Source organism: Cyprinodon tularosa, unplaced genomic scaffold, assembly GCF_016077235.1.
Source record: "Cyprinodon tularosa strain WSP-4 unplaced genomic scaffold, ASM1607723v1 ctg399, whole genome shotgun sequence".
NCBI classification, from domain to species: domain Eukaryota; kingdom Metazoa; phylum Chordata; class Actinopteri; order Cyprinodontiformes; family Cyprinodontidae; genus Cyprinodon; species Cyprinodon tularosa.
The window spans coordinates 224,178-248,749 of record NW_024039117.1 but is presented as its reverse complement, the minus strand read 5'-3'; the positions used below and the strand labels follow the sequence as shown (position 1 = coordinate 248,749).

General features: G+C 43.4%; 1 protein-coding gene across 1 annotated transcript; it reads right to left on the bottom strand.

Annotated features, from left to right (window-relative positions):
* Nucleotides 1-12,710: 12,710 nt before the first annotated feature.
* On the bottom strand, nucleotides 12,711-14,693 carry LOC119791617 (CAP-Gly domain-containing linker protein 1-like). The gene has a single exon (XM_038297818.1). It carries the CDS (start codon nucleotides 14,691-14,693, stop codon nucleotides 13,347-13,349), a length of 1,347 nt encoding a protein of 448 aa, XP_038153746.1. The 3' UTR covers nucleotides 12,711-13,346.
* Nucleotides 14,694-24,572: the final 9,879 nt, after the last annotated feature.

Here is a 24,572-nt window from a genome sequence, read left to right as displayed (position 1 = left end):
GCAAGGGAGAAGAGGCAAAAGAGGAAGAATTCTGTGTACTCTGTGGTTTTGCCTGTTTTCACAGAGAGGGGGGCAGGCAAGTCACACCTCTGTGGAGGCCTTAGCTGAAGGGGGGGGGGATTTGGAGAGATCTCCCAGCTGTTAATCACCAAAGCTGCGTCCTCTTCTCTTGTGATCATTACAAGATGAAATATGGACACTGCTTCCCAATGTCCAAAAACCATGATCATGGCATATGGCACAGCAATCGTCAGAGAAAGGAAATCCCACAATGCAACATGTTGGATAACCATCAATTTGAACAAATCAGCTCAATAACAGAAGAAAGGTTTGATTTTATGGCATCCCAGAGGATCAGAGCCAACATCAGAGTCAACAAGACAGTGATTTCATGCAATGCAAAGGAGTGTTTTACGACGGCAGACCGGATTAAAAAAAAAACCTTCATGTATCAGCTTCTGCTGATAGCCTCCTATTAAAGACTGCAGGATGAAACCAGGTCAACAAAGCACCATTGAATTGTCATGTGTGTTTATTAGTGTTTCTCGTGCTGCGAGGACCAGCTGCATCCGTTCCCTCAGGAGACGGTTTGAAAGGAGCGGTCGACCCCCTAGGGGACGCCACATTTCTCCTCTCTGCATGCTGTTGCTCCTAAATCATCCTTCCAGTAGACCCAGTAACTTACTGAACCTCATGTTGCTTCTTGGATCCCAGCTCTCCCACCCAGCGTCCATCCATCCCTCAGCTCCTACGGCGGCGCACAAAGAACTGGATCAGAACAAATCAACACTCCAAAGCCAGCCTCACCCAGATACACAGAAAGGTCTTCCTCAGGCAAGAGAAAAAAACATCATCATCATCATCATCATCATCATCATCATCCTCATCATCATCATCATCAGTTTGGTATCTTTTGTTGTTTTTAGTTGCATCAGTTCACAATAACAGTCCAATAAAAAGAAACAAAAATAGTTCAGTTTAAGCTAAAACGATCCTGATTCAGTCCTTTTATTGTTTCCTATAAAAGCTTTTCATCCTCTAACAAAACATACAGTCAGAGACTGTTTATAACTCAATGAAGACTCCTAATGGTGAGCAAGCCCAGAGTGACTGTAGGGAGGAATAACTGCCTGTAAACAGAAGGAAAGTTCCAGCATAACCGGCCTGAGGATGAGCCAGGGGCGGATTTAGGAAATTTGGGGTCCTAGGCAAAGACAGGCATGAGGCCCTCTGAATTATGAAGACAACGTATAAAACAGACTCATTATACAGATAGTTATATTAACCATACATGTATACAGAGTTTTATGGGATCCCAAGAACTTGGGGCCCTGGATCGTACGCTCCCTGTGGGACAGAAACACATAAAGGTAATCTTTAAGTGGCAGAAAATAATAAATATGGGTAGAGAGAAGAGCGAAGAGAGAGAGCAGAAACAGGACGTAGATTAAAGAGAGGAGGAGCTCAGCATGTTGGGGTTCAAGGAGACAGAAGCAGACATAGAAAAAGAAGCATAGATACAAAAGGCAACTGTCAACCAGCTCCACGGGCGGCCCCGCCCAGGAAACACACAGCCAGGCAGACGAGCTCCGAGCCAGCTCCCATGTCAGAGGATGAAGAGAGCACATCCAGTTAGTCACAGTCAGAGAAACAGGACTACACTGGAAAACAGGCTGATCGCCATCATCTATAAACAAAGGTGTTGATGGAAGCAGCACAGCTGATATTTCTCTCCAGGATGGAGTCACAGCCAAACAGGAACAGACCAGATGAAGCCACTATGAGAAAAAGCAGAGAGAGCAGAACGTTAGAGATTGAACTAACAGATTCTGCAGAGTGGGAGAATAGAGATAGAATGATGAAAACAGGTCCCTATGTCTTCCAGCAGTCTAACCCTATAGCAGCACAAATGCAAAAAATAGAGCAGGATAAGCTAAGTATTTTGGATGAGGTATAAGTAAAGTAGGAAGGAGGAAATTAGAAGGAGAGACGACTATCCGGACTGAAATTCTTCCCTGCTGGGGGGAGAATCACAGAAGCACAGGCTCTCCTTAAGGAGGACAATCTCTAAATCCATGTTAGCACTGCTGATAAAGCTTTAATTGCTTCTTCTCTCTAGTGATGCAGCTTTTTAGTCTTGTTTGTTTTTTAATTTCATTTGGACACTCATGAGATGTTATTGATCTTATTGTGCTGCTGCTCTTCCTCCTGCTGTGAGACCCTCCTTTCTTCCTGAGCTGTAATATGTTTTTCATGGATTCCTCTATTCTGTCATTTATTTTATTGTTTCAGCTTCTTTGTGTTTTAAGGTGCTTTCTAAATGAAGTGCGGTGGTGTGGTAAACATTAATCAGGTGTTGGACAGCTGTTTGGTAAGGCTGCCATGGTGCTACAAGGTGGCTAGGATGAAGGTTGCTGATATTTTCAGGTCCTGTTCAGAACCAGGAACTTTTAGACACTTCCAGCACCCAGGCGGACCTCCTGCCCCTGTGAGGGGCAGAGGGAGTCTGACATTCTGCATCCAAGGGACTAAAAGGACTGTTGAAGGATGGAGACATGAGGAGTATTTATATCCCTCGTGTCTCACATCTTAGAGATTGATAGACAGGCAAACTAAGAGCTTCTGTCACACAGAACTCTCCATGGCAGCATCTCGCCATCCGCTCATCCGTCCCTCAAAGGGGAGATAGGGCATAGAAAATAAAAAGTGATCTGCCACATGAGGCTATCTTGGATTTTGGGGGTAAATAAATACCTTATCTGCTTAAGTTAGATCATGGCAGCAGGTTTTGTTGGGAAATAAAGAACAAAAACGTTTGTGTAGAATCCTGATGAAGGCAGACGTGTGGTTCTCCTCATTGGGACTCAGCTAATGGTCTACATCCTTAGTAAACCTGTCATGAAAACATTCAGTTCTCTGCTGCTATCATACAGCAGCTTGACTTTTATATTGTGATATTCCTCAAGGCTAAACCTTGATCCTTAAGGGGTAAAATCCAGTCAGGGCTAAAATTAGACCTGCAAACTGAGTGTGAAGCTCTGGAACAGAACGCGACAACCTCGCCTCTGTTTTCAAAGGTTATTTTCACGCTGGATTTGAAATACATCACAAACCAAGGCTGAGGAGATTAAGGGAATACAAACCTTTATTTAGGGGTTTTATCCTGGAAGATACACCTTAGATAATAATCTGTTAATTATGACAGTCCTAGATTTAGAAAGCAGAGAGAACCTGCTTTCATTAAGCCATGAGATGTTCCTACATGTCAAAATGAGCCAACGGTATAACAGGCTGGTGAATAAGGTTCTCTCTGCATGAAGGCTGTGCTGCATGAGAAAGGAATTTATCTTTAAGTATTCACCTGTTCCTCAAATTAGTCATGTGAAGACAAACTAATAAACCCAGAGAGACAATCCTTTAATTAACAAATAATTAAATGACCACGATGGTTAACTTGGCAAATGGTTAAACCTTTATTTGATAACAATCCAGGATGTAAAACAAGGACTTCTAATTGATGACAGAACCCTCTGACCATGTCGTGACTGCACTAAAATGCCTGCAGGATGTTGGTAACCAGTGAAAAAAAAGTAACACCTACTGACCAACGTTTATAAAGATCAAGTGGAGCTTTCCATCAAAGCCTTTCAGTACTGAAAAGTTACATTCTACTCTCAGCTACAGTCATATGGAAAAGTTTGCCCCCCCCTATTAATCTTAATTAGTTTTATTTCTAAATATTTGGGTGTTTGCAGCAGCTATTTCAGTTTGATATATCTAATAACTGATGGACACAGTAATATTTCAGTATTGAATTGAGGTTTATTGGACTAACAGAAATGACAGTATGAATTAAAACAAAACTTTACAGGTGCAACAATGTGGGTACTCCAATCATTTTATTGATTTAAATATCCTCAACTAATTTTCACCGACTTACTGAAACACAAAATTGGTTTGATAACTTCATTAAGATCTGAGCTTCATAGCAAGGTGTGTCCAAAACAAAGATTGTTCAACATAGTCGTTCAGGGTACGGATCCAAAAAGTTGTCTCAGAGATTTAATCTGTTAGTTTTCACTGTGAGGAACACAGGAAGGAACCAACTAACAGACCACCTCCAACCAACAGACCACATCCAACCCACAGACCGCCTCCAACCAACACACCGCCTCCAACCAACAGACCACCTCCAACCAACAGACCACATCCAACCCACAGACCGCCTCAGACCAACACACCGCCTCCAACCAACAGACCACCTCCAACCAACAGACCACATCCAACCCACAGACCACCTCCAACCCACAGACCGCCTCCAACCCACAGACCACCTCCAACCAACAGACCACATCCAACCCACAGACCGCCTCAGACCAACACACCGCCTCCAACCAACAGACCACCTCCAACCAACAGACCACATCCAACCCACAGACCGCCTCAGACCAACACACCGCCTCCAACCAACAGACCACCTCCAACCAACAGACCACATCCAACCCACAGACCACCTCCAACCCACAGACCACATCCAACCCACAGACCACCTCCAACCCACAGACCGCCTCCAACCAACAGACCACCACCAACCCACAGACCACCTCCAACCCACAGACCACCTCCAACCAACACACCGCCTCCAACCCACAGACCACCTCCAACCCACAGACCGCCTCCAACCCACAGACCACCACCAACCCACAGACCGCCTCCACCCAACAGACCGCCTCCAACCAACAGACCACCTCCAACCCACAGACCACCTCCAACCCACAGACCACCTCCAACCCACAGACCACATCCAACCCACAGACCACCTCCAACCCACAGACCGCCTCCAACCCACAGACCACCACCAACCCACAGACCGCCTCCAACCAACAGACCGCCTCCAACCAACAGACCACCTCCAACCCACAGACCACCTCCAACCCACAGACCACCTCCAACCCACAGACCGGCTCCAACCCACAGACCACCACCAACCCACAGACCGCCTCCACCCAACAGACCGCCTCCAACCAACAGACCACCTCCAACCCACAGACCAACTCCAACCCACAGACCACCTCCAACCCACAGACCGTCTCCAACCAACAGACCGCCTCCAACCAACAGACCACCTCCAACCCACAGACCGCCTCCAACCCACAGACCACCTCCAAACCACAGACCGTCTCCAACCAACAGACCACCTCCAACCCACAGACCACCTCCGACCCACAGACCACCTCCGACCCACAGACCACCTCCGACCCACAGACCGCCTCCAACCAACAGACCGCCTCCAACCAACAGACCACCTCCAACCCACAGACCACCTCCAACCCACAGACCACCACCAACCCACAGACCGCCTCCAACCAATAGACCACCTCCAACCAACAGACCGCCTCCAACCCACAGACCACCTCCAACCCACAGACCGCCTCCAACCAACAGACCGCCTCCAACCAACAGACCACCTCTAACCCACAGACCACCTCCAAACCACAGACCGTCTCCAACCAACAGACCACCTCCAACCCACAGACCACCTCCAACCCACAGACCACCTCCGACCCACAGACCGCCTCCAACCAACAGACCGCCTCCAACCAACAGACCACCTCCAACCCACAGACCACCACCAACCCACAGACCGCCTCCAACCAATAGACCACCTCCAACCAACAGACCGCCTCCAACCCACAGACCACCTCCAACCCACAGACCGCCTCCAACCAACAGACCGCCTCCAACCAACAGACCACCTCTAACCCACAGACCACCTCCAACCCACAGACCACCTCCAACCAACAGACCACCTCCAACCCACAGATCACCTCCAACCAACAGACCACCTCCAACCCACAGACCACCTCCAACCAACAGATCACCTCCAACCCACAGACCACCTCCAACCCACAGACCACCTCCAACCAACAGATCACCTCCAACCCACAGACCACCTCCAACCCACAGACCGTCTCCAACCAACAGACCACAGTGCATGAAAAGTGAGATTTTCGTCCCCGTAAACCCCGTAAACTCCCGCAGATCTCCCTGATTTTCGTCAGTTTCCGACAATTTGCAACCTGCGCTTGTCCGCGTTTGTCGTGCCACAAATTGTCGGAAACGGACTCTGACGTATGTGGAGAGCGATCAGCTGTACTAATGGCCCTAATTAGCATATGAATGCAGCAAACCCGCGCGGCTGGCCAGGTCTGGCTTGAATAACCTTCTCAGTATTGGCTGAAACCACTATTCTCAAACAAGTGAAAACGCTCGTGATTGGCAGCAAAACCACACGTGGCCACGCCAGGCTTTAATTTTCTTACTGAGTATTGGACGGAACCACTTCTTTTTAAACAAGTAAAGTCGCTGGTGATTGGTTGGCATATATATATATATTTACATATAAATTTACATATATTTATGAATATATATTTATTCATTCATATGCTGTGTATTTATGTTATCCTACACTACTACACAATTATTATGCTACCATCAAGGACATGAATGAATGAAGAAAGAGCTTTATTAAAACACACACAACTATATACAACGCGTATCCAAACACATGCGTATCTAAAAATTACAAGTCGGTCCGTTTGCTTCCTCGGGGTTGGAGGTAACTGGCAGCATTCCCTCCGAGGCAGGTCCGATGTGCAGACGCCTACTGTGCGTGGCCCTGTACTTCGGCATCGCTTCTAACCGGGACTTCAGCTTAACACAGAGTTCAGTGAGATCCGGCCTACGAAATGGCGGCGACCGTACAATCCATCCAGAGACACCACCAATGACGCCATCTTCTTCGTCGGACATGAGGCCGACGGTGGCGGACTTCCAGAGTTCCACTTCCTCATCTGCTAGCACACTCTGCCTCGCTTTCAACAGCTGAAAAAAAACAATGAATCAGCGCACTGCGTATGGACACAACACATCTATCAATGCACCTGAAAAATAGTTACCCTCTTTCTTCTGGCCCGACTCCGAGCAGATTGCTTGGCAGCCTCCGCACGCAACGTGTTGACTGGCTGCGTGTATCTGAAGCTCCTGCCTACCGTCTCAAAATACGTCTTACAGGCAGCTGGAGAACAATTAAATGAGAGTGGTATGAATAAAAAAATCAAACGCAAGTCACAGTAACAAGGAAGGAGAAAACATTAAAACAAGTCACTTACACACAATGTCGTCTTTATCAACATCGTGCAAATCTGGACTTGCTGATATGGCTCCGAGCAAATAGGAGGTCTGTGAAAACAAAATGTACAGCTATGATCGGCATCTATCCGTATCCATTGCCTTTTACCGCAGAATGAAAGCATATTCTTTAAATCTTACCCTTGCTCCGGTTCATAGCGCCTGCAATTAGTCTCCGAGTTGTGAAGATGGCGTACTGCTTCCTGTGAATCACAAAAAATACACTTTAATAAAGCTTGTTCTTGCAAGGCTACTATTAGCCGTAGCTTTAGGCTAGGCTGTTATTAGCAAAAGCTTTAGGCCAGGCTGCTATTAGCCGTAGCTTTAGGCTAGGCTGCTATTAGCCGTAGCTTAGGCTAGGCTGCTTTTAGCTTAGCAGGCAGTAATCGAACATATATTTACCGCTAGCATCTCTTCTTTGAGTTCGTCTTGTTCGATGCAGAGTCGCCATCGCGTCCAAGAGGAGTTTTACCCCGAAATCCCACATACTCCGCTCCAGACCGCCTGCACAAAGCAAAGCATACATCCTCCACTGTGGCTCCAGACCCCTCCGCTCTGAGTTTCTTGGAGATCGTAGAGAGCATGCGCGAGATGAACAAGGGTTTCCGCGGATCAATAAAAATAATTAAAAAATCATTCATTTTTTTTTAAATCAAGGCCTTAATTGGCACTAAAATTATTTAAATATGTTTATCGAAGTATTTATAATTCTTTAATAAAAAATGCTTATAAAAACAATTTCGTCAGATATATTATATCGCTCCAGGCGGAGAAAAAGCTAGAGGATATATATATATATATATACGTATATATGTGTGTGTGTGTTTACATACATACAGGAGTCATGGAACTCTGCTTACAGCTCCTTCATGTTTCATGTACACTAATAACTTGTGTACATGGTTCTTGTTGATGCCCTTAAAATAATTTGTAATAGCATTAAAATAGCATTAAATTAGAGTCACTCATTCCTGTATGAACCCTGTGAGCGCTTAATTTAATATGACATATTAAAAAAATCCCACCATCATCCAGCATATGTTCAGTTTCTGCCCAAATATATATTTATATTTTTGTAGATTTTTGTAACGGGGATAAGGATAATTCAAATCTGCTTTTTTTGAATGAACTTGTTCTCTACTCCCAAACCCAGCATCTCTTTTCATTCCTGTAATAAGAAGTTTCTTTTGAATGGATTTGATTAAAGTTTAAGTCCCTCGGTATAAAATAAATATTTTGATGGAGATGAGAAATCTGCTTCCTCGTTGGTGAATAACCAATAGTTTGGATCCAATCATTTAAATAAACGGTGTTAGTTTTTTTTTTTTTTATATATATAAGAATTGTGCTATAATTTCTAGTCACCGATCTGTTGCTGCTATATTTTAATTTGACGAACCGGAATTTGTCAATGTTCTTTTTCCTGTTTGGTGCGATTGCAATTGCGGATCTTGACCTGGCCGGACCTTATGACCACAGTGTACCAATCTTCTGATGGCTACTTCCAACAGGATAATGCGCCATGTTATAAAGTGAATCATCTAAGACTCATTTCTTGAAACTTTTCCACTGAAGTTATTGTGAATTGAGCATATTGACAGACAACATTTTATTTTTTATCTTAAATGCAATTTTTTTTTTTTATAATTACTGCTCTAAATGTATTGCTCTGTCAGCTAAAGATCTGTTTTGGTCTCTATACTTTAATTAAATAAATCAATTCAAGCTAAAATGTAAGAGGCCATACTGAGCCTGATCTCTTTGTATCAGAGATTTTCTTACCTTTTAGAAAAATGTCACTTGGAGTAAACCCCCCCCCCTGCAACCCTGATTTGCATTTGTATAGCTCACAGCATGTTCATTTACATGTTAAAGCCTCCCCTAGAATTCCATGGGGGGAGGCATGGGGGGAACACTGCCTAAGAGAGTCCACGTCAATTTCTGACAATTTACGGGAGTTTTTGGCGAAGCCTGCAAATTGCCTGAAACTGCCGCTAACCTGAAGTTCCACGACAATCTACAGTGCCGCATATTGATGGAAATCCCACTTTTCATGCAGTGCCACCTCCAACCCACAGACCACCTCCAACCCACAGACCGCCTCCAACCCACAGACCGCCTCCAACCAACAGACCACCTCCTACCCACAGGCCACCTCCAACCCACAGACCACCTCCAACCCACAGACCACCTCCAACCCACAGACCGCCTCCAACCCACAGACCACCTCCAACCCACAGACCACCTCCAACCCACAGACCACCTCCAACCCACAGACCACCTCCAACCCACAGACCACCTCCTACCCACAGGCCACCTCCAACCCACAGACCACCTCCAACCAACAGACCACCTCCAACCCACAGACCACCTCCAACCCACAGACCACCTCCAACCCACAGACCACCTCCAACCAACAGACCACCTCCAACCCACAGAACACCTCCAACCAACAGACCACCTCCAACCCACAGACCACCTCCAGCCCACAGACCGCCTCCAACCCACAGACCACCTCCAACCCACAGACCACCTCCAACCAACAGACCGCCTCCAACCAACAGACCACCTCCAACCCACAGACCACCACCAACCCACAGACCACCTCCAACCAACAGACCGCCTCCAACCAACAGACCACCTCCAACCCACAGACCACCACCAACCCACAGACCACCTCCAACCAACAGACCGCCTCCAACCAACAGACCACCTCCAACCCACAGACCACCACCAACCCACAGACCACCACCAATCCACAGACCACCTCCAACCAACAGACCGCCTCCAACCAACAGACCACCTCCAACCCACAGACCACCACCAACCAACAGACCACCTCCAACCCTCAGACCACCTCCAACCAACAGACCACCTCCAACCCACAGACCGCCTCCAACCCACAGACCGCCTCCAACCAACAGACCACCTCCAACCCACAGAACACCTCCAACCAACAGACCACCTCCAACCCACAGACCACCTCCAACCAACAGACCACCTCCAACCCACAGACCACCTCCAACCCACAGACCACCTCCAACCAACAGACCACCTCCAACCCACAGAACACCTCCAACCAACAGACCACCTCCAACCCACAGACCACCTCCAACCCACAGACCGCCTCCAACCCACAGACCACCTCCAACCCACAGACCACCTCCAACCAACAGACCGCCTCCAACCAACAGACCACCTCCAACCCACAGACCACCACCAACCCACAGACCACCTCCAACCAACAGACCACCTCCAACCCACAGACCACCACCAACCCACAGACCGCCTCCAACCCACAGACCACCTCCAACCCACAGACCACCACCAACCCACAGACCGCCTCCAACCCACAGACCACCTCTAATCCACAGACCACCTCCAACCAACAGACCGCCTCCAACCAACAGACCACCTCCAACCCACAGACCACCACCAACCAACAGACCACCTCCAACCCTCAGACCACCTCCAACCAACAGACCACCTCCAACCCACAGACCGCCTCCAACCCACAGACCGCCTCCAACCAACAGACCACCTCCAAAGACCTGCAGCATCATCTGGCCGCAGATGGTGTCACTGTGCATCGTTCGACAATTCAGTGCACTTTGCACCAGGAGAAGCTGTATGGGAGAGTGATGCAGAGAACGCCACAAACAGAATCGCTTGAGGTTTGCAAAAGCACATTTGGACAAACCGGCTTTATTTTGGAATAAGGTCTTCTCGACTGATGAAACAAAGATTGAGTTGTTTGGTCATAAAAAAGGCGTTATGCATGGCGGCAAAAAACAAAACAAAACCCGGCGTTCCAGTAACAACACTTGCTACCCACCGTAAAATACGGTGGAGGATCCATCTTGCTTTGGGGCTGCGTTGCCAATGCAACCTTGTTATAAATAATTTTAGATCAGACAAGTCCAGGATACAAATGTTAAAGAAATGATCTACAGACTATGATATTTAAAATCAAATGACAAAAAGATATAGAGATGTTTTGGTAAAACCACTGAAACATCTTGTTAATCATTTCAATAAAAACCTTAACTTTCTCTGTTGTTTGGATGAAAGCAGTAATGATTCTAGTATTTTAAAATGTTGATGACCCAATATTGACATTTTCTATTTTTTTGTAGACCAAAATGTTGTTACCGATGATCAATGTAATGATTTGAAGGGCGCCCAAATAAAATAGTTTTTATCAAAAAGCTTCTGCCATTTAGAGGACTCTAGCACCAATCAGTGACTGCAAGAGAAAACAGGAATGAAGTATGAAAGTTGCAACAGTGGTTTTGTTATGGACAGCTGCTGAAGTTTTAATGGATTAAGAATCAAGCCATTAATCAGAGTGCTACAGTGGAGCTACTGAATGTAGAATATTTATGTGAAAAAATAAGGTTGATTGATTCCTAGTAACTCAAAACCACTTGTAAGTCATTTCATTAATTCAGTATCACTCCATAAACACTTTAAACAAGTGTCAGCAATTTAGAGGTAATTATCACATTATTGTAATTTACCAGTTTACCTACACTAATTGTGGGTAAAACATGGAGACAGCATAAAGAGGAACCTGGTTGTTGCACCATTTTTCCCAAGAATTGTCATTTAGATAAACCCTCCTACCGCCAGGCTCCAGATGAACCATCCAGAATGAGGCTGGTAACGTTAAAGAACACGGAAACCTGTGTGATATTCTAACTTGAGGGATTTGATAAGATTTACCGATAGATATATCGGATAGATATATAGATAGATAGATATTCCGTCGGCAGGTTTCAGGATTTTAAGTTAATTTAGGAGTGACCACAGCGTTGTGTCATCTGCGATGTGTCTGTCTCACGGCCAGCTCCCAGGTTTGAGTAATACTTTGTAATAAATACATGAATAAAGCACAGTCATACTCAGTTTTGTCCCCGCTGTATTTTTAAATACGCAGTAGAGCTATTTAAAGGTAGTAGAGGACATGTACCTGTATATAAAAAACGCGCCCTATAGTCCGGTGCTCCTTATGTGTGTGTTAAATATAGAAATGGGACACATAACTGAGAGTCGTGAAAATACGGTAATTGGTACGATAACATTTCCAAAACCTTTACCAGAAAAGGTAAATTTCTACAAGTAGCAACAAGAAACCACAAATGCTGACACAGCAGTAAGGTAGCTGAAGAACGGCCTTCTGGGAAAATGGAGGTATATGTGGGAGTTTTGGTAATGTTTTTTATGATTTGTTTATGATTTTTTTTATTTTTTTTATCAGGAATACATTTTGTATTTATCAAAAATATTTTTTTATATGAATACATTTGACTGTGACAAAAGAAGACAAAGAAAGGGTGGGCAAGCCGGAGCACCCGGAGAGAACCCACACAGGCACGGGAGAGTGTGGCAGCTCCATGCAGAAAGGTCTCCTTCTACAAGGGAACAGCACTAACCACTGATCCACCGTGCAGCCCCACTCTGTTTACCAGGATCTAATCAATGCCAAGGTAGGAATCTACCTCAGAAAAAGGCCCTGGTATGGAGGCAGTGCTTTTTTATTTACAGGGAACCATAGAGTTTTATGGAGGGTGAGGGGTAATATTATGGACTGGATTACGGATGTTGTGAATGGGTCTGGGGAGTTAAGGGTTAAAGGAAGAATAATGAAAGTTAAAGGTAATGGTTATAGGGAAGGGGTTGGGGAGTTAATGTAAAGCGTGAAGGGAGGTAAAGGTTTGAGATTCAGTAAATGTTTTTGTCAGTTTTAAGTTTGTTTGGAGGACAGTTTTCTTGAGTTTTAGCAGAAATTATTTTTCTGACTTATGGCTTTCAAAGAGGTTGACAATTCTTTTCCTTAAAGATTTCTTTTCTGGTTTTCTCTCTATCTCCTGTTGCAGATCTTTGAGCTCCTCCATAAGGCTCTCTGTTACTTTGTTCATCTTTTTCAGAGTCTTCTGAGCATCTTTAACTTTCGTTCGAAGGCAGTACTTCTCTGTTTCCCACTGCTCCCTTTCATCATTAAGAACCTCCTCAAGCTCTCCCATAGCTCTGTCCAGTTTTCTAATAGTGTTCTTCTGCTGAACACTCCTGAGCAGCGTTCCCTTGCTTAGGAGACGGGACTTTTCACGGGTCCAGAGCCTTGTTTGCTTCTTCATGTCTTGTTCCATCTTCAGCTAAGCAGCCTTTAAGTCACTGGTTTCCTGCTCTTTCTCAGCTAAGCAGGTATCAGCCTCCTTTGTTCTGGCTTTCTCAGCAAGCAGACTCGTTTCCAGTTCCATGACTTTTCTTGCAGCGTCCTGATGTAATTGGTCGTTTTCCTGCTCTTTCAGACGCAGAGAAGCGTTTTCCTGTTCTAACTCAGCTTTCTGTAACTCCAACTGCATTTTCACCTCTTCCACCTCATCCCTTTGTTGTTGGTTAGCCATAAGTTGGCATTTTTCTTCCTCCCACTGGTGCTGCTGTTCGTCCAGATCTTTCTCCATTTTGACCAAAGTAGCCTTTATTTCACTGGTTTCCTGCACTTGTTTGGCTAAGCAGGTATCAGCCTCCTTTGCTTTTGCCGACTCAGCAAGAAGAGCTGCCTCCATTTCCTTAATTTGTCCTAATAATCTGGTGTTTTCTTGTTGAAGTGCTGCACTCCCATCTTCTGTGGACTTTAAGTTGAGGTCAGCTCCCTGTACTGCTTTTCTCTGCAGGTTTTCAGATAATTTGATGTTTTCTTGTTGAAGTGCTGTGATCTGCTTATCTTTTGAGCTTATGCAGATCACAGCTTCCTGCACCCTTTGCTTCATACAAATTGCCACGGTTTCCAGGTGTCCCGCTTTTTCATTGGCAGATTTAAGCCCTGCTTCCATTTTCTGAAGCTCAGCAGCTGGTCTCTGCAGATTTTCTAATAATCTAATATTTTCTTGTTGAAGCGCTGCCATTTTCTCATCCTGCGGCACCTTTTTCCTTTCAGCGGTTAGTTCAGACTCCAACTGCCTAGCTTTCTCGTTGGTATTCTGACGCGCTGCCTCCATTTTCTGAGACACAGCAACAAGACTCTTGATGGTTTCTGATAACTTGATGTTTTCTTGCAGTAATGCCATGATCGTCTCGTCTTTTGAGTGTAAGTACATCTCTGCTTCCTGCACCTTTTTCCTTTCAGCAGTTAGCTCAGACTCCAGCTGCCTAGCTCGCTCATTGGTATGTCCAAACCCTGCATCCATTGTCTGAGGCCCGGCAGCAGAAGTCTTGACGTTTTCTGACAGCTTCTTGATTTCTTGTTGCAATGCCGTCATCGTCTCGTCTTTTGACCTTATGCAGATCGCAGCTTCCTGCACCCTTTGCATGTTAGCATTCAGCACAATCTGAAGCTGGCTAGCTTTCCAGTTGCTATGTTGATGAACTGCCTCTAATTTGTTAAGCTCAGCAGTGAGAACATTCACATGTTGGGATAGTCTGATGTTTTCATTGTGAAGTCCTGCGATTGTCCAGTCTCTGGAGCTTAAGGCGGCTTGAAAGTCTATCTCAGAGGTCATGATACTACCTCCTGCATTTCCAGAAGAGTTTGCAGCTATGCTACCAGATGTAACTTCCATAGTATTTTCTACTAGAGATTGCGCCCACATGTTGGCTTTAACTGGAGGCACCACGTTTGACTGACCTGATTTACGAACAAAGAAAGAGGAATTGGCAAATTCCAACGTTTGTTGCTGATTCAAGGCAGCCTTCTAAGCGCAACAAGAATTTGTTGGTTGGTTTGAAAAACAAAGCTATATTTTCAACTAAAAAGCTGGACTGATTTGCTCCGTTGGAAAACAAAAACTGTTTCTCTAATCAAAGGACGTAAGTCAAGAGACGCTAACCATACGAGAGGTTTCAGGAAATGGAATGACTTAATGTCTGCACTATACTTGTAGTCTGACTGAGTCACAAGTGACCATTTAAGTTGGACTGAACCATTTAAGTTGGACTGAACCATTTAATTAAACAAAAACAATATAAAACCTCCTTTCTGGCTTTGGGAAAAAACAATATTAACAGATGGATCGAGCTGAGAGAACGGGAGGAAACAGACATTTAAATGAGGTTTGACAGATAATAAGGGGTAAGACCATGTAAAGACTTGAAAAAAAACAACTTTAAAATCAATACCCAAACAATTCCAAACCAATGAACAGAGGCTGAAACAGGAGTGATATACACTATATTGCCAAAAGTATTTGCTCACCTGCCTTGACTCACATATGAGCTTAAGTGACATCCCGTTCCTAATCCATAGGGTTCAATATGACGTCGGTCCACCCTTTGCAGCTAGAACAGCTTCAACTCTTCTGGGAAGGCTGTCCACAAGGTTTAGGAGTGTGTTTATGGGAATTTTTGACCATTCTTCCAGAAGCGCATTTGTGAGGTTGCACACTGATGTTGGACGAGAAGGCCTGGCTCTCAGTCTCCGCTCTAATTCATCCCAAAGGTGTTCTATCGGGTTGAGGTCAGGACTCTGTGCAGGCCAGTCAAGTTCATCCACACCAGACTCTGTCATCCATGTCTTTATGGACCTTGCTTTGTGCACTGGTGCACAGTCATGTTGGAAGAGGAAGGGGCCAGCTCCAAACTGTTCCCACAAAGTTGGGAGCATGGAATTGTCCAAAATGTCTTGGGATGCTGAAGCATTCAGAGTTCCTTTCACTGGAACTAAGGGGCCAAGCCCAGCTCCTGAAAAACAACCCCACACCATAATCCCCCCTCCAACAAACTTTACACTTGGCACAATGCAGTCAGACAAGTACCGTTCTCCTGGCAACCGCCAAACCCAGACCTGTCCATCAGATTGCCAGATGGAGAAGCGCGATTCGTCACTCCAGAGAACGCGTCTCCACTGCTCTAGAGTCCAGTGGCGGCGTGCTTTACACCACCGCATCCGACGCTTTGCATTGCACTTGGTGATGTATGGCTTGGATGCAGCTGCTCGACCATGGAAACCCATTCCATGAAGCTCTCTGCGCACTGTTCTTGAGCTAATCTGAAGGCCACATGAAGTTTGGAGGTCTGTAGTGATTGACTCTGCAGAAAGTTGGCGACCTCTTCGCACTATGCGCGTCAGCATCCGCTGACCCCGCTCCGTCAGTTTACGTGGCCTACCACTTCGTGGCTGAGTTGCTGTCGTTCCCAAACACTTCCATTTTCTTATAATACAGCTGACAGTTGACTGTGGAATATTTAGGAGCGAGGAAATTTCACGACTGGATTTGTTGCACAGGTGGCATCCTATCACAGTTCCACGCTGGAATTCACTGAGCTCCTGAGAGCGACCCATTCTTTCACAAATGTTTGTAAAAACAGTCTGCATGCCTAGGTGCTTGAATTTATACACCTGTGGCCATGGAAGTGATTGGAACACCTGATTCCAATAATTTGGATGGGTGAGCAAATACTTTTGGCAATATAGTGTATGTTCTTGTTTTCTTTACCAGTCGCAGTGTTTTAAACCAGCTAAAGTTGATTCTTTGCTCAGCCCAACATAAAGACCATTACAATGACCTAGCCGAGTCGTAAAAGAAGCATCACATATGGTCCTCACTACGCTGAATGTGTGTGTGTGTGTGCGTGCGTGTGAGCGCGCGCGCGCGCGTGTGGTCTTGTTTTACCTACATGCGAGGACTTACAGGTACATATGGGGACATTTGGGTAAGGTTTAGGACTAAGGTGTGAATTCAGTTTAGGTTAGGATTAGGTACATCTTAGGGTTAGGGTAAGGGTCTGGGTTAGGCCATATAAAATGAATGCAATACAATGAAATCACCCCATATGTCATGAAAACAAAGCTGTTTGTGTGTGTGTGTGTGTGTGTGTGTGAGAGAGTACTTGTGTATATCTTTTGGATTTTACCAGTAAGGTGAGTTTTAGTTTTAGGAATAAGGTGTGAATTAGATTTAGCATCAGGATCAGGCTAAAAAAGGGGTTGAAATGAGTGGAATTCAATGCATGGTCCTCTGTAAGTACTCAAACTACTGGTGTGGACATGTTTTTGGTACACTGTACATTTTCCAGGATTTCCAACATTTTGGGGTTTTATAGGTACTTGTGGGGACCAATGACTGGCCCTCACAGGGAAATGTTCTTTTCTTGGGGTGGGGGTTAGGTTTGTGATTAGGGTATTGATTGAGTTTAGGTTAGGTCTAGGGTTGGCATGTGTTAGGTGCAGGAATTAGGGTTATGCCTTAGAAATGAATGGAAAATCAATAGAAAGTTCCCTAAAAGGATATTGTAAAGAAGCAAAAAAATAAAAAAATAAAAGTTTATATTGTGTGCAAACCTTTTCAAGAACTCAGTGCCCTATGGTGGACTGGAGGATTCTCCAGGGTGTTCCCCACGTTTCACCCATAGACTGCTGGAGATAGAACACCATCCCAATGAAAGCCAGGTGGATGGATGGATGGATGGATGGATGGATGGATGGATGGATGGATGGATGGATGGATGGATGGATGGATGGATGGATGGATGGGTGGGTGGATGGATGGATGGATGGATGGATGGATGGATGGATGGTGGACGGATTAATGGATGGATGGATGGATGGATGGACGGATTAATGGATGGATGGATGGATGGATGGATGGATGGGTGGATGGATGGATGGATGGATGGATGGATGGATGGGTGGATGGATGGATGGATGGATGGATGGATGGATGGATGGATGGATGGATGGATGGATGGTGGACGGATTAATGGATGGATGGATGGATGGATGGATGGATGGATGTATGTATGGATGGATGGATGGATGGATGGATGGATGGATGGTGGACGGATTAATGGATGAATGATGGATGACAATGATGATAATGGATGATGAGGGTGGATGAATGGACGAGGTTTGGACCTTACTTCAGCTGGCAGACTAGACAGTCGCTGCAGAACCAGCCAAACTCATCTGTCCTCCACCTCCATCACCATGGGGATGGAGGAAAAACATCTCTACTTGGTTTTATCTATCAAAAGTTTTTGTTTCTGTGGTTAACTCTGACAGGAACTTTGATGAACATAATCTACACTTGTTCAGGCTTTATTTAATTATAGCGCCTGAACATTCAGTTCAATTCAGTTTTAAGGTATTGATTGAGTTTATGTTAGGTGTAAGATTGGCATGTGCTCGAAATGGTTAGGTGCAGGATTAGGGTTATGCCTTAGAAATTCTATTCAGTTTATTTCTATAGCGCCAATTCACAACACATGTCATCTCAAGACACTTTCCAGTTCACCCAGATCATCCAGTCAGATTGATTAAAAGTTTTTTAAGGAAAACCAGTTGATTGCATCGACTCATTGACTCTTCAGCAATCCCTCATACTAAGCATGCTTGTAGTGACAGTGGAGAGGAAAAACTCACTTTGAACAGGAAGAAACCTCCAGCAGAACCAGGCTCAGTGTGAGCGGCCATCTGCCGAGGCCGACTGGGGTTCAAGGAGACAGAAGCAGACATAGAAAAAGAAGCATAGATACAAAAGGCAACTGTCAACCAGCTCCACAGGCGGCCCCGTCCAGGAAACACACAGCCAGGCAGACGAGCTCCGAGCCAGCTCCCATGTCAGAGGATGAAGAGAGCACATCCAGTTAGTCACAGTCAGAGAAACAGGACTACACTGGAAAACAGGCCGATCTCCAGCATCTAGAAACAAAGGTGTTGATGGCAGCAGCACAGCTGATATTTCTCTCCAGGATGGAGTCACAGCCAAACAGGAACAGACCATACATGAAGGTATTGCATGCTGGTCTGGGTCAATTATAGGTCATCCTGTCCAAGCTTCCATGCATCATGGACGCCACCTTCCACCCTCTGCAGCAGACTGTAGAGGAGCTGAGCAGCTACTTTAGTCAGAGACTTTTAAAAGCTTGTTTGGAAAAAGGAGCGCTACTGCAGGTCATTCATCCCTGCTGCAACCAGACTACAATGAGACACAACAACCGCAATAACTGCTGCAGTGGAGGATGAGCAATTACTATTTGATACCCTGTGCAATAACTATATATATATAAATATCCATCTATATAATTACTCATGTAAATACCCTGTGCAATAACCATCTATAATGATCCTACTATAAAAAACAAAGCTTTCATATGTGAACGCACTATATATATACTGTATATATCCCTTACAGCTTTTTATTCCTTTGATACCTTCTTCGTATTTGACTATTTCAGCTGATGGAACGATTAATTTTCTCCACTGTGAGATCAATAAAGTCAATCAATCAATAAATAAATAAGTCTGGAATTAAATTCTATTTTTATTAGCTGAAATTTACAGGACTATTAGCTCCGATGGTCAGACTTAATATTATAAATGTTCTAAAGGCATTTTAGCCAAAGGATTTTAATCAAAAACATAATTAATGTGGACAAATAAGGAATAGTTGTATTAACCATACATGGAAACAGACTTTTATGGGGCCCCCAGGAACTTGGGGCCCTTGGGGCTGAGTTTCATAAAAACTAAACACACCCTCAGCAGAACATCACCCAAAGCAACATGAACCTCTTGTGTAGAAGTCAGTTATCCACAACAAATGAATGCTCTGATTCTATGCTCTATTCTATTCTATATAGGTCTAGTTTTAGTTTTGTATTAATACGGTGCAGATATTTCAAAACCTTTTAAAAGCTGGAGGTAATAAAACATGTTTGATGTTGGATCTTTAAGTATTTTGATTGTTAAACAGACATTAAGGCCCCAAATGATTTGGGTAATAATCCCCTCTGCAGGGCGTGTGCACCTCTGCTTCATAATTAACAAAAGCTGCACCTCCATCATTGTTTTTATTCACATTTTAAAGCATCACATAAAAAAAAAAAAACGTTTGATAGAAAAGGAGATGAGCAAAATAGCTCCTTCAGTTTTAGAAGAAAAAAAAACGATTTGCTCTTTGTTCAGATGGATTTAGGCTTTTCTGAAAAGAGTTAAAAAAGGAAATGAAAACATGATTGATCAGCTGATATTACTATAACTGTAACTCTAATGAACTGCATGCATTAGGCGGACTGATGGGCAATAAAATGACCTAATTTCATATGGATCAAGTGTTCTGTTAATGTTCTCTTTCTTTATACATCATCAGGAGGATCCTAAAGAAGACCTCAGCAAATGTTTACACCAGAGACATATTCTATTGTGAAATGGAAAGGCTTTTTGAGGGCCATGCAGCTCTACTGTCCCAGATAAATGATGTTCTCAATCTCATGACATAGGGAATACACATTTGTTCACTGTGGAACTGAAAGGACGTAATCGGTCATCTCTCCCTATTCCTTCTGCCATCACTCACAGGACTTTAGTCCATTTTCAAGGCAAGGTCTTTAATCTCTCACAAAAGCGACACACAAAAGGCGTTGATTCAGGCTCAGGAAAATCATGAAATCCCTGCCTCAGAAATCAAATATTTCTTTTCCTCACGAGTCAGAAACACTGAAACATTCAACATGTGAAGCTTCAAAGTGTGTAACAGAAAATTAGGACATATTCTTGTAATATCCAATAGTTTTTCTGGCTTTCTGCTATTTAATGTTTTTTTTCCTGTGGTTCTATAAGCTTTTGCCATCTTTCATCAACCTCTTTAATATTAATTGCAATCATGTACTATGTATGGTTTATTTTATGAAGTACATATTTTGAAAAGTAGAGGTAAGGAGAAAAGAGAGGCAGAAGAAGACCTGTCAGATGAGTAAAACTATCTGCATTTGATTCTTCATCTTTGAAGAAATGTGTTTAACAATAAGAATAAACAACCCAGCAAAAACACAAGATTCATCAGTTCATTCAAGTATCTCATAACTGGTTTTTCCCTAGAAACTTTGTCAACATAGAAGTATTTGTATCTTTGCTACTCAGGATAACCTGAGCCACTCTAACTAGAAGCTTTATCAAAAAGGAAAGTTTTAAGCCTAGCCTTAAAAGTAGACAGGGTGTCTGCCTCACGGACTAAAACTGGTAGTTGGTTCCACAGGAGAGGAGCCTGATAACTAAAAGATCTGCCTCCCATTCTACTTTTAGAAATTCTAGGAACCACTAGTAAACCTGCAGATTGAGAGCGAAGTGCTCTGTTAGGAACATAAGGAACAATCAGATCTCTGATATAAAAGAAACCCCATGATGCTCGTCTGCTGCTGATTACCTGGTCACTGATCAAGCTAATTGTTGAGGTCTACCTGAGTCACATGCGGCCTTATTTATAAAACATGACTTGAACAAAGTGCATTCTTATTACTAACAAATGTCCCTATATAAATCACAGCTGCCCCTCAGGGTTTCTATACTACGTTCTTCCTTATCTTTGTCTCTTTACACACCTACATGTCAACAATAAGGGTCAACACAGAGGGCCTGGTGAATTTTATTATGTACGTAAATAGAACCAGCTGATCAGTGCTAATTCATGGCTATCAATGGCTATCAACAAGAAGAGAGCAAAGAAAGACAACTCAAACCAAGACAGAACATTTGGTTGCCATGGTGATTGGAAGCACAATAATAATCTGATGTATGGACTGATCAGTGCTTTCCAGGATTGTAGGCAGTGTTGTGCTTAGCTGCAATATCTCTGTAATATTCAAACTTTGACAGAAATATTTTCTCCTTAACAGTAGCTTCAGTCAGAGTTAATTCATTGGTAATAATTAACTGTTAATCATTTTTAACATCTGTGGGTTAATCTGTGCTGCTATGATCCAATCACCAAAAACCCTAAAAAGACTGTAATTGAAAATATTATATATAAAGATTTTATTTGGTGGGAGAATTTATGGGTGTCCTTACAGCAGCTTATTATATTAAGATGTTTAAAAATAAGCCAACTTTTAGATTGGTCACTCAGTGCTGGTTATCAAGGTCATTTTCTGCTTTTTTTGAACCGTGCACTCAGCTGACCTTCTCTTTTTCTTACTTGAAGTTGTGCTAAAACCTGTGATGAATAGTGAAGGTGTGGGTCAGTTCAGCACATGGATCCGGCAGTATTGCTCCAGGCCCTAAGGCAGTCATCATCACCGGCCAGGAAATCTTGCTGATCCCTTAAAACGTGTTTCCTCCTTATTCTCCTGTTTCCATCCTCTTCCAGCGGAGCCACTGCATCCATTACACACCATTATACACAAGCATCAATGTTTACAAGCAGTCAGGGTTAACTTCTCATATCTTGTCGCAATTAACGTGTTGATCTGTAAGAGGAATATGCTGGTGATATCACAGTCAGGGAACTCTATTGAGCTTTACGCTATGCTACTGCAATTACTGATAACTGGATGACTCTTAACTTTCTGCTTCTGAATGCAGACAAAACAGAAGTTATAGTCTTTGGAAAAGAAGCTGATTAGTCATTTGGATGGGATTAAATTTATCTCAGATAATAGAGTAAAAAATCTTGGTGTTGTTTTTGATCAGGACCTGTCATTTTAATCCCACATCAAAGAGGTTTCTAGAATTTCCTTCTTTCATCTGTGGAATATTGCAAAAATCTCCTGTCCAGGGGTGATGCTGAGAAACTAGTCCATGCATTTGTTACTTCAAGGCTGGACTATTTTAATTCTTTACTATCAGGAAGTCCACAGACTGTAGTTAAAAGCCTTCAGCTGATCCAAAATGCTGCAGCCAGAGTTCTGATGAAAATGAAAAAGAGAGATCATATCTCTCCTATCCTGTGTTGTTTTTGGCAGCCATCTTAATATTTAGTTTTATTCTTCAGGACGAAAACAATTATTAGTTTTAGTTGCCTTTTAGTCATTATGATATGTGATAGTTTTAGTCAGTTTTAGTCACACAGATTCATTCCCAGACTGACAGCTCTATCCTAGATGCTACAGTAGCTGGGTACAGAATGCTGCTATGCATTTCGCCATTGCTGTTGGGCAGAAAACTTTGATTTGTAGAATTCAATTGAACTTTTTTATGAATTAATGCCGTACTTTATAAAAAAAACTGTCTGAGAAAAGCTGTGAAAATAGCAGATCTGGTTCAAAACATCATATTGGTTAATATAACAGACAGACAAGCTAACAAAATGTAGAATAAAATAATGGTTTTAGACATATAAGTTTCCATCCCAAAGCAAACACTTCCTGATCTACTTTGAATTATGCATTACACAAAAATCATTAAAATCTGCATTATTTCAAAAAAAAGCAAAGAACAAAAACATTCTTCTTTCCACTTTGGCAGTTTTGTTTTGTTTCTTTCTGAGAATTTCCCCCTCGGTTCCTTCTGCTCAGGGGTCATAGCAGATTTAAATTCACAGGGTTTTGATTTAACATAAAATACAGAGAGAACCTCCATAATTGCCTTGTGATTTATGGCAATCCAGACATAAATAGAATGAATATGAAAACTGAAATGTTGAAATATTTAAAATGTTTAATGACAATACCTGGATACATTTACATCATATTTGAATAGATAGAAACGAGAACAATGAGAGAGAAATATTCAAAGATTTATGTACCTTCTCACCTGGAAAATAAACAGAATGCAATGAAATATATTCTTGATTCCTTTGGTAAATATTAAAGAATGTTTAGCATCACCTCTTGTGAGCTGGAAGAAATAAAATCTTGATAGATAAACAAAGGGGTTTATTACGCATGGCAGAGGATGATCAGCCACTTATAGTTAATTAAGTAGTGAGAGCAGGAAGAGGGGAGTGATGGCCTAGCAGTTAGAACAGTGTGCTTGTGCTCTAAGGAGGTTGCAAGTACTTGGTTTAATCCCCACAGCCTGAACTCTGGGTTCCTGAGACCCTTAACCCCACCCTGCTCCCTGGAGGCCCCATGATGGCAGCCCGCTGCTTCCAGAGGGGATGGGTTAAATGCAGAGGTAAATTTCTCCAATCTGAGATCAATAAAGTTCAATTATTGTTATTAAGAGCCAAACCGCTGAGAGCGAACCATTGGTGAGGAGCACAAAACGAAGACTTGCCACTCATTTCTGCAGAAGCACAACTGGAAGAGCTTGTCAGAGTTAAGAGCGCTGCACCGGACCCAAAAGATTTTACTTTCACAAGTGGAGCAGCAGGGCTATCGCCATAGTGCTCCGCTTGTTTTATGCATAAAATTGCTTTATTAGAATTATGCAGGGAGTTTTACAGATATATGGACACTGCAATGTAGGTAGAAAATGAGAGGAAAAACAGAAAAAACTTGAAAAGATGAAAGAAAGGGGAGATAAAAGGGAGATAACAATACAACATTTTCAGTCTGCTTCATCACCTGCAAAGCGATGTTAAAAGAACAGCACAACTAACGGACATTTTATGAGGCATACAATAAAGTAACACCTAGATACTATCGCTAAAGTATAAGAAGTATTTTTTTTAATCTGATATTCTGTGGTAGCTGTCAGTTTTCGTTATCGTCATGAAAAAAAGGAG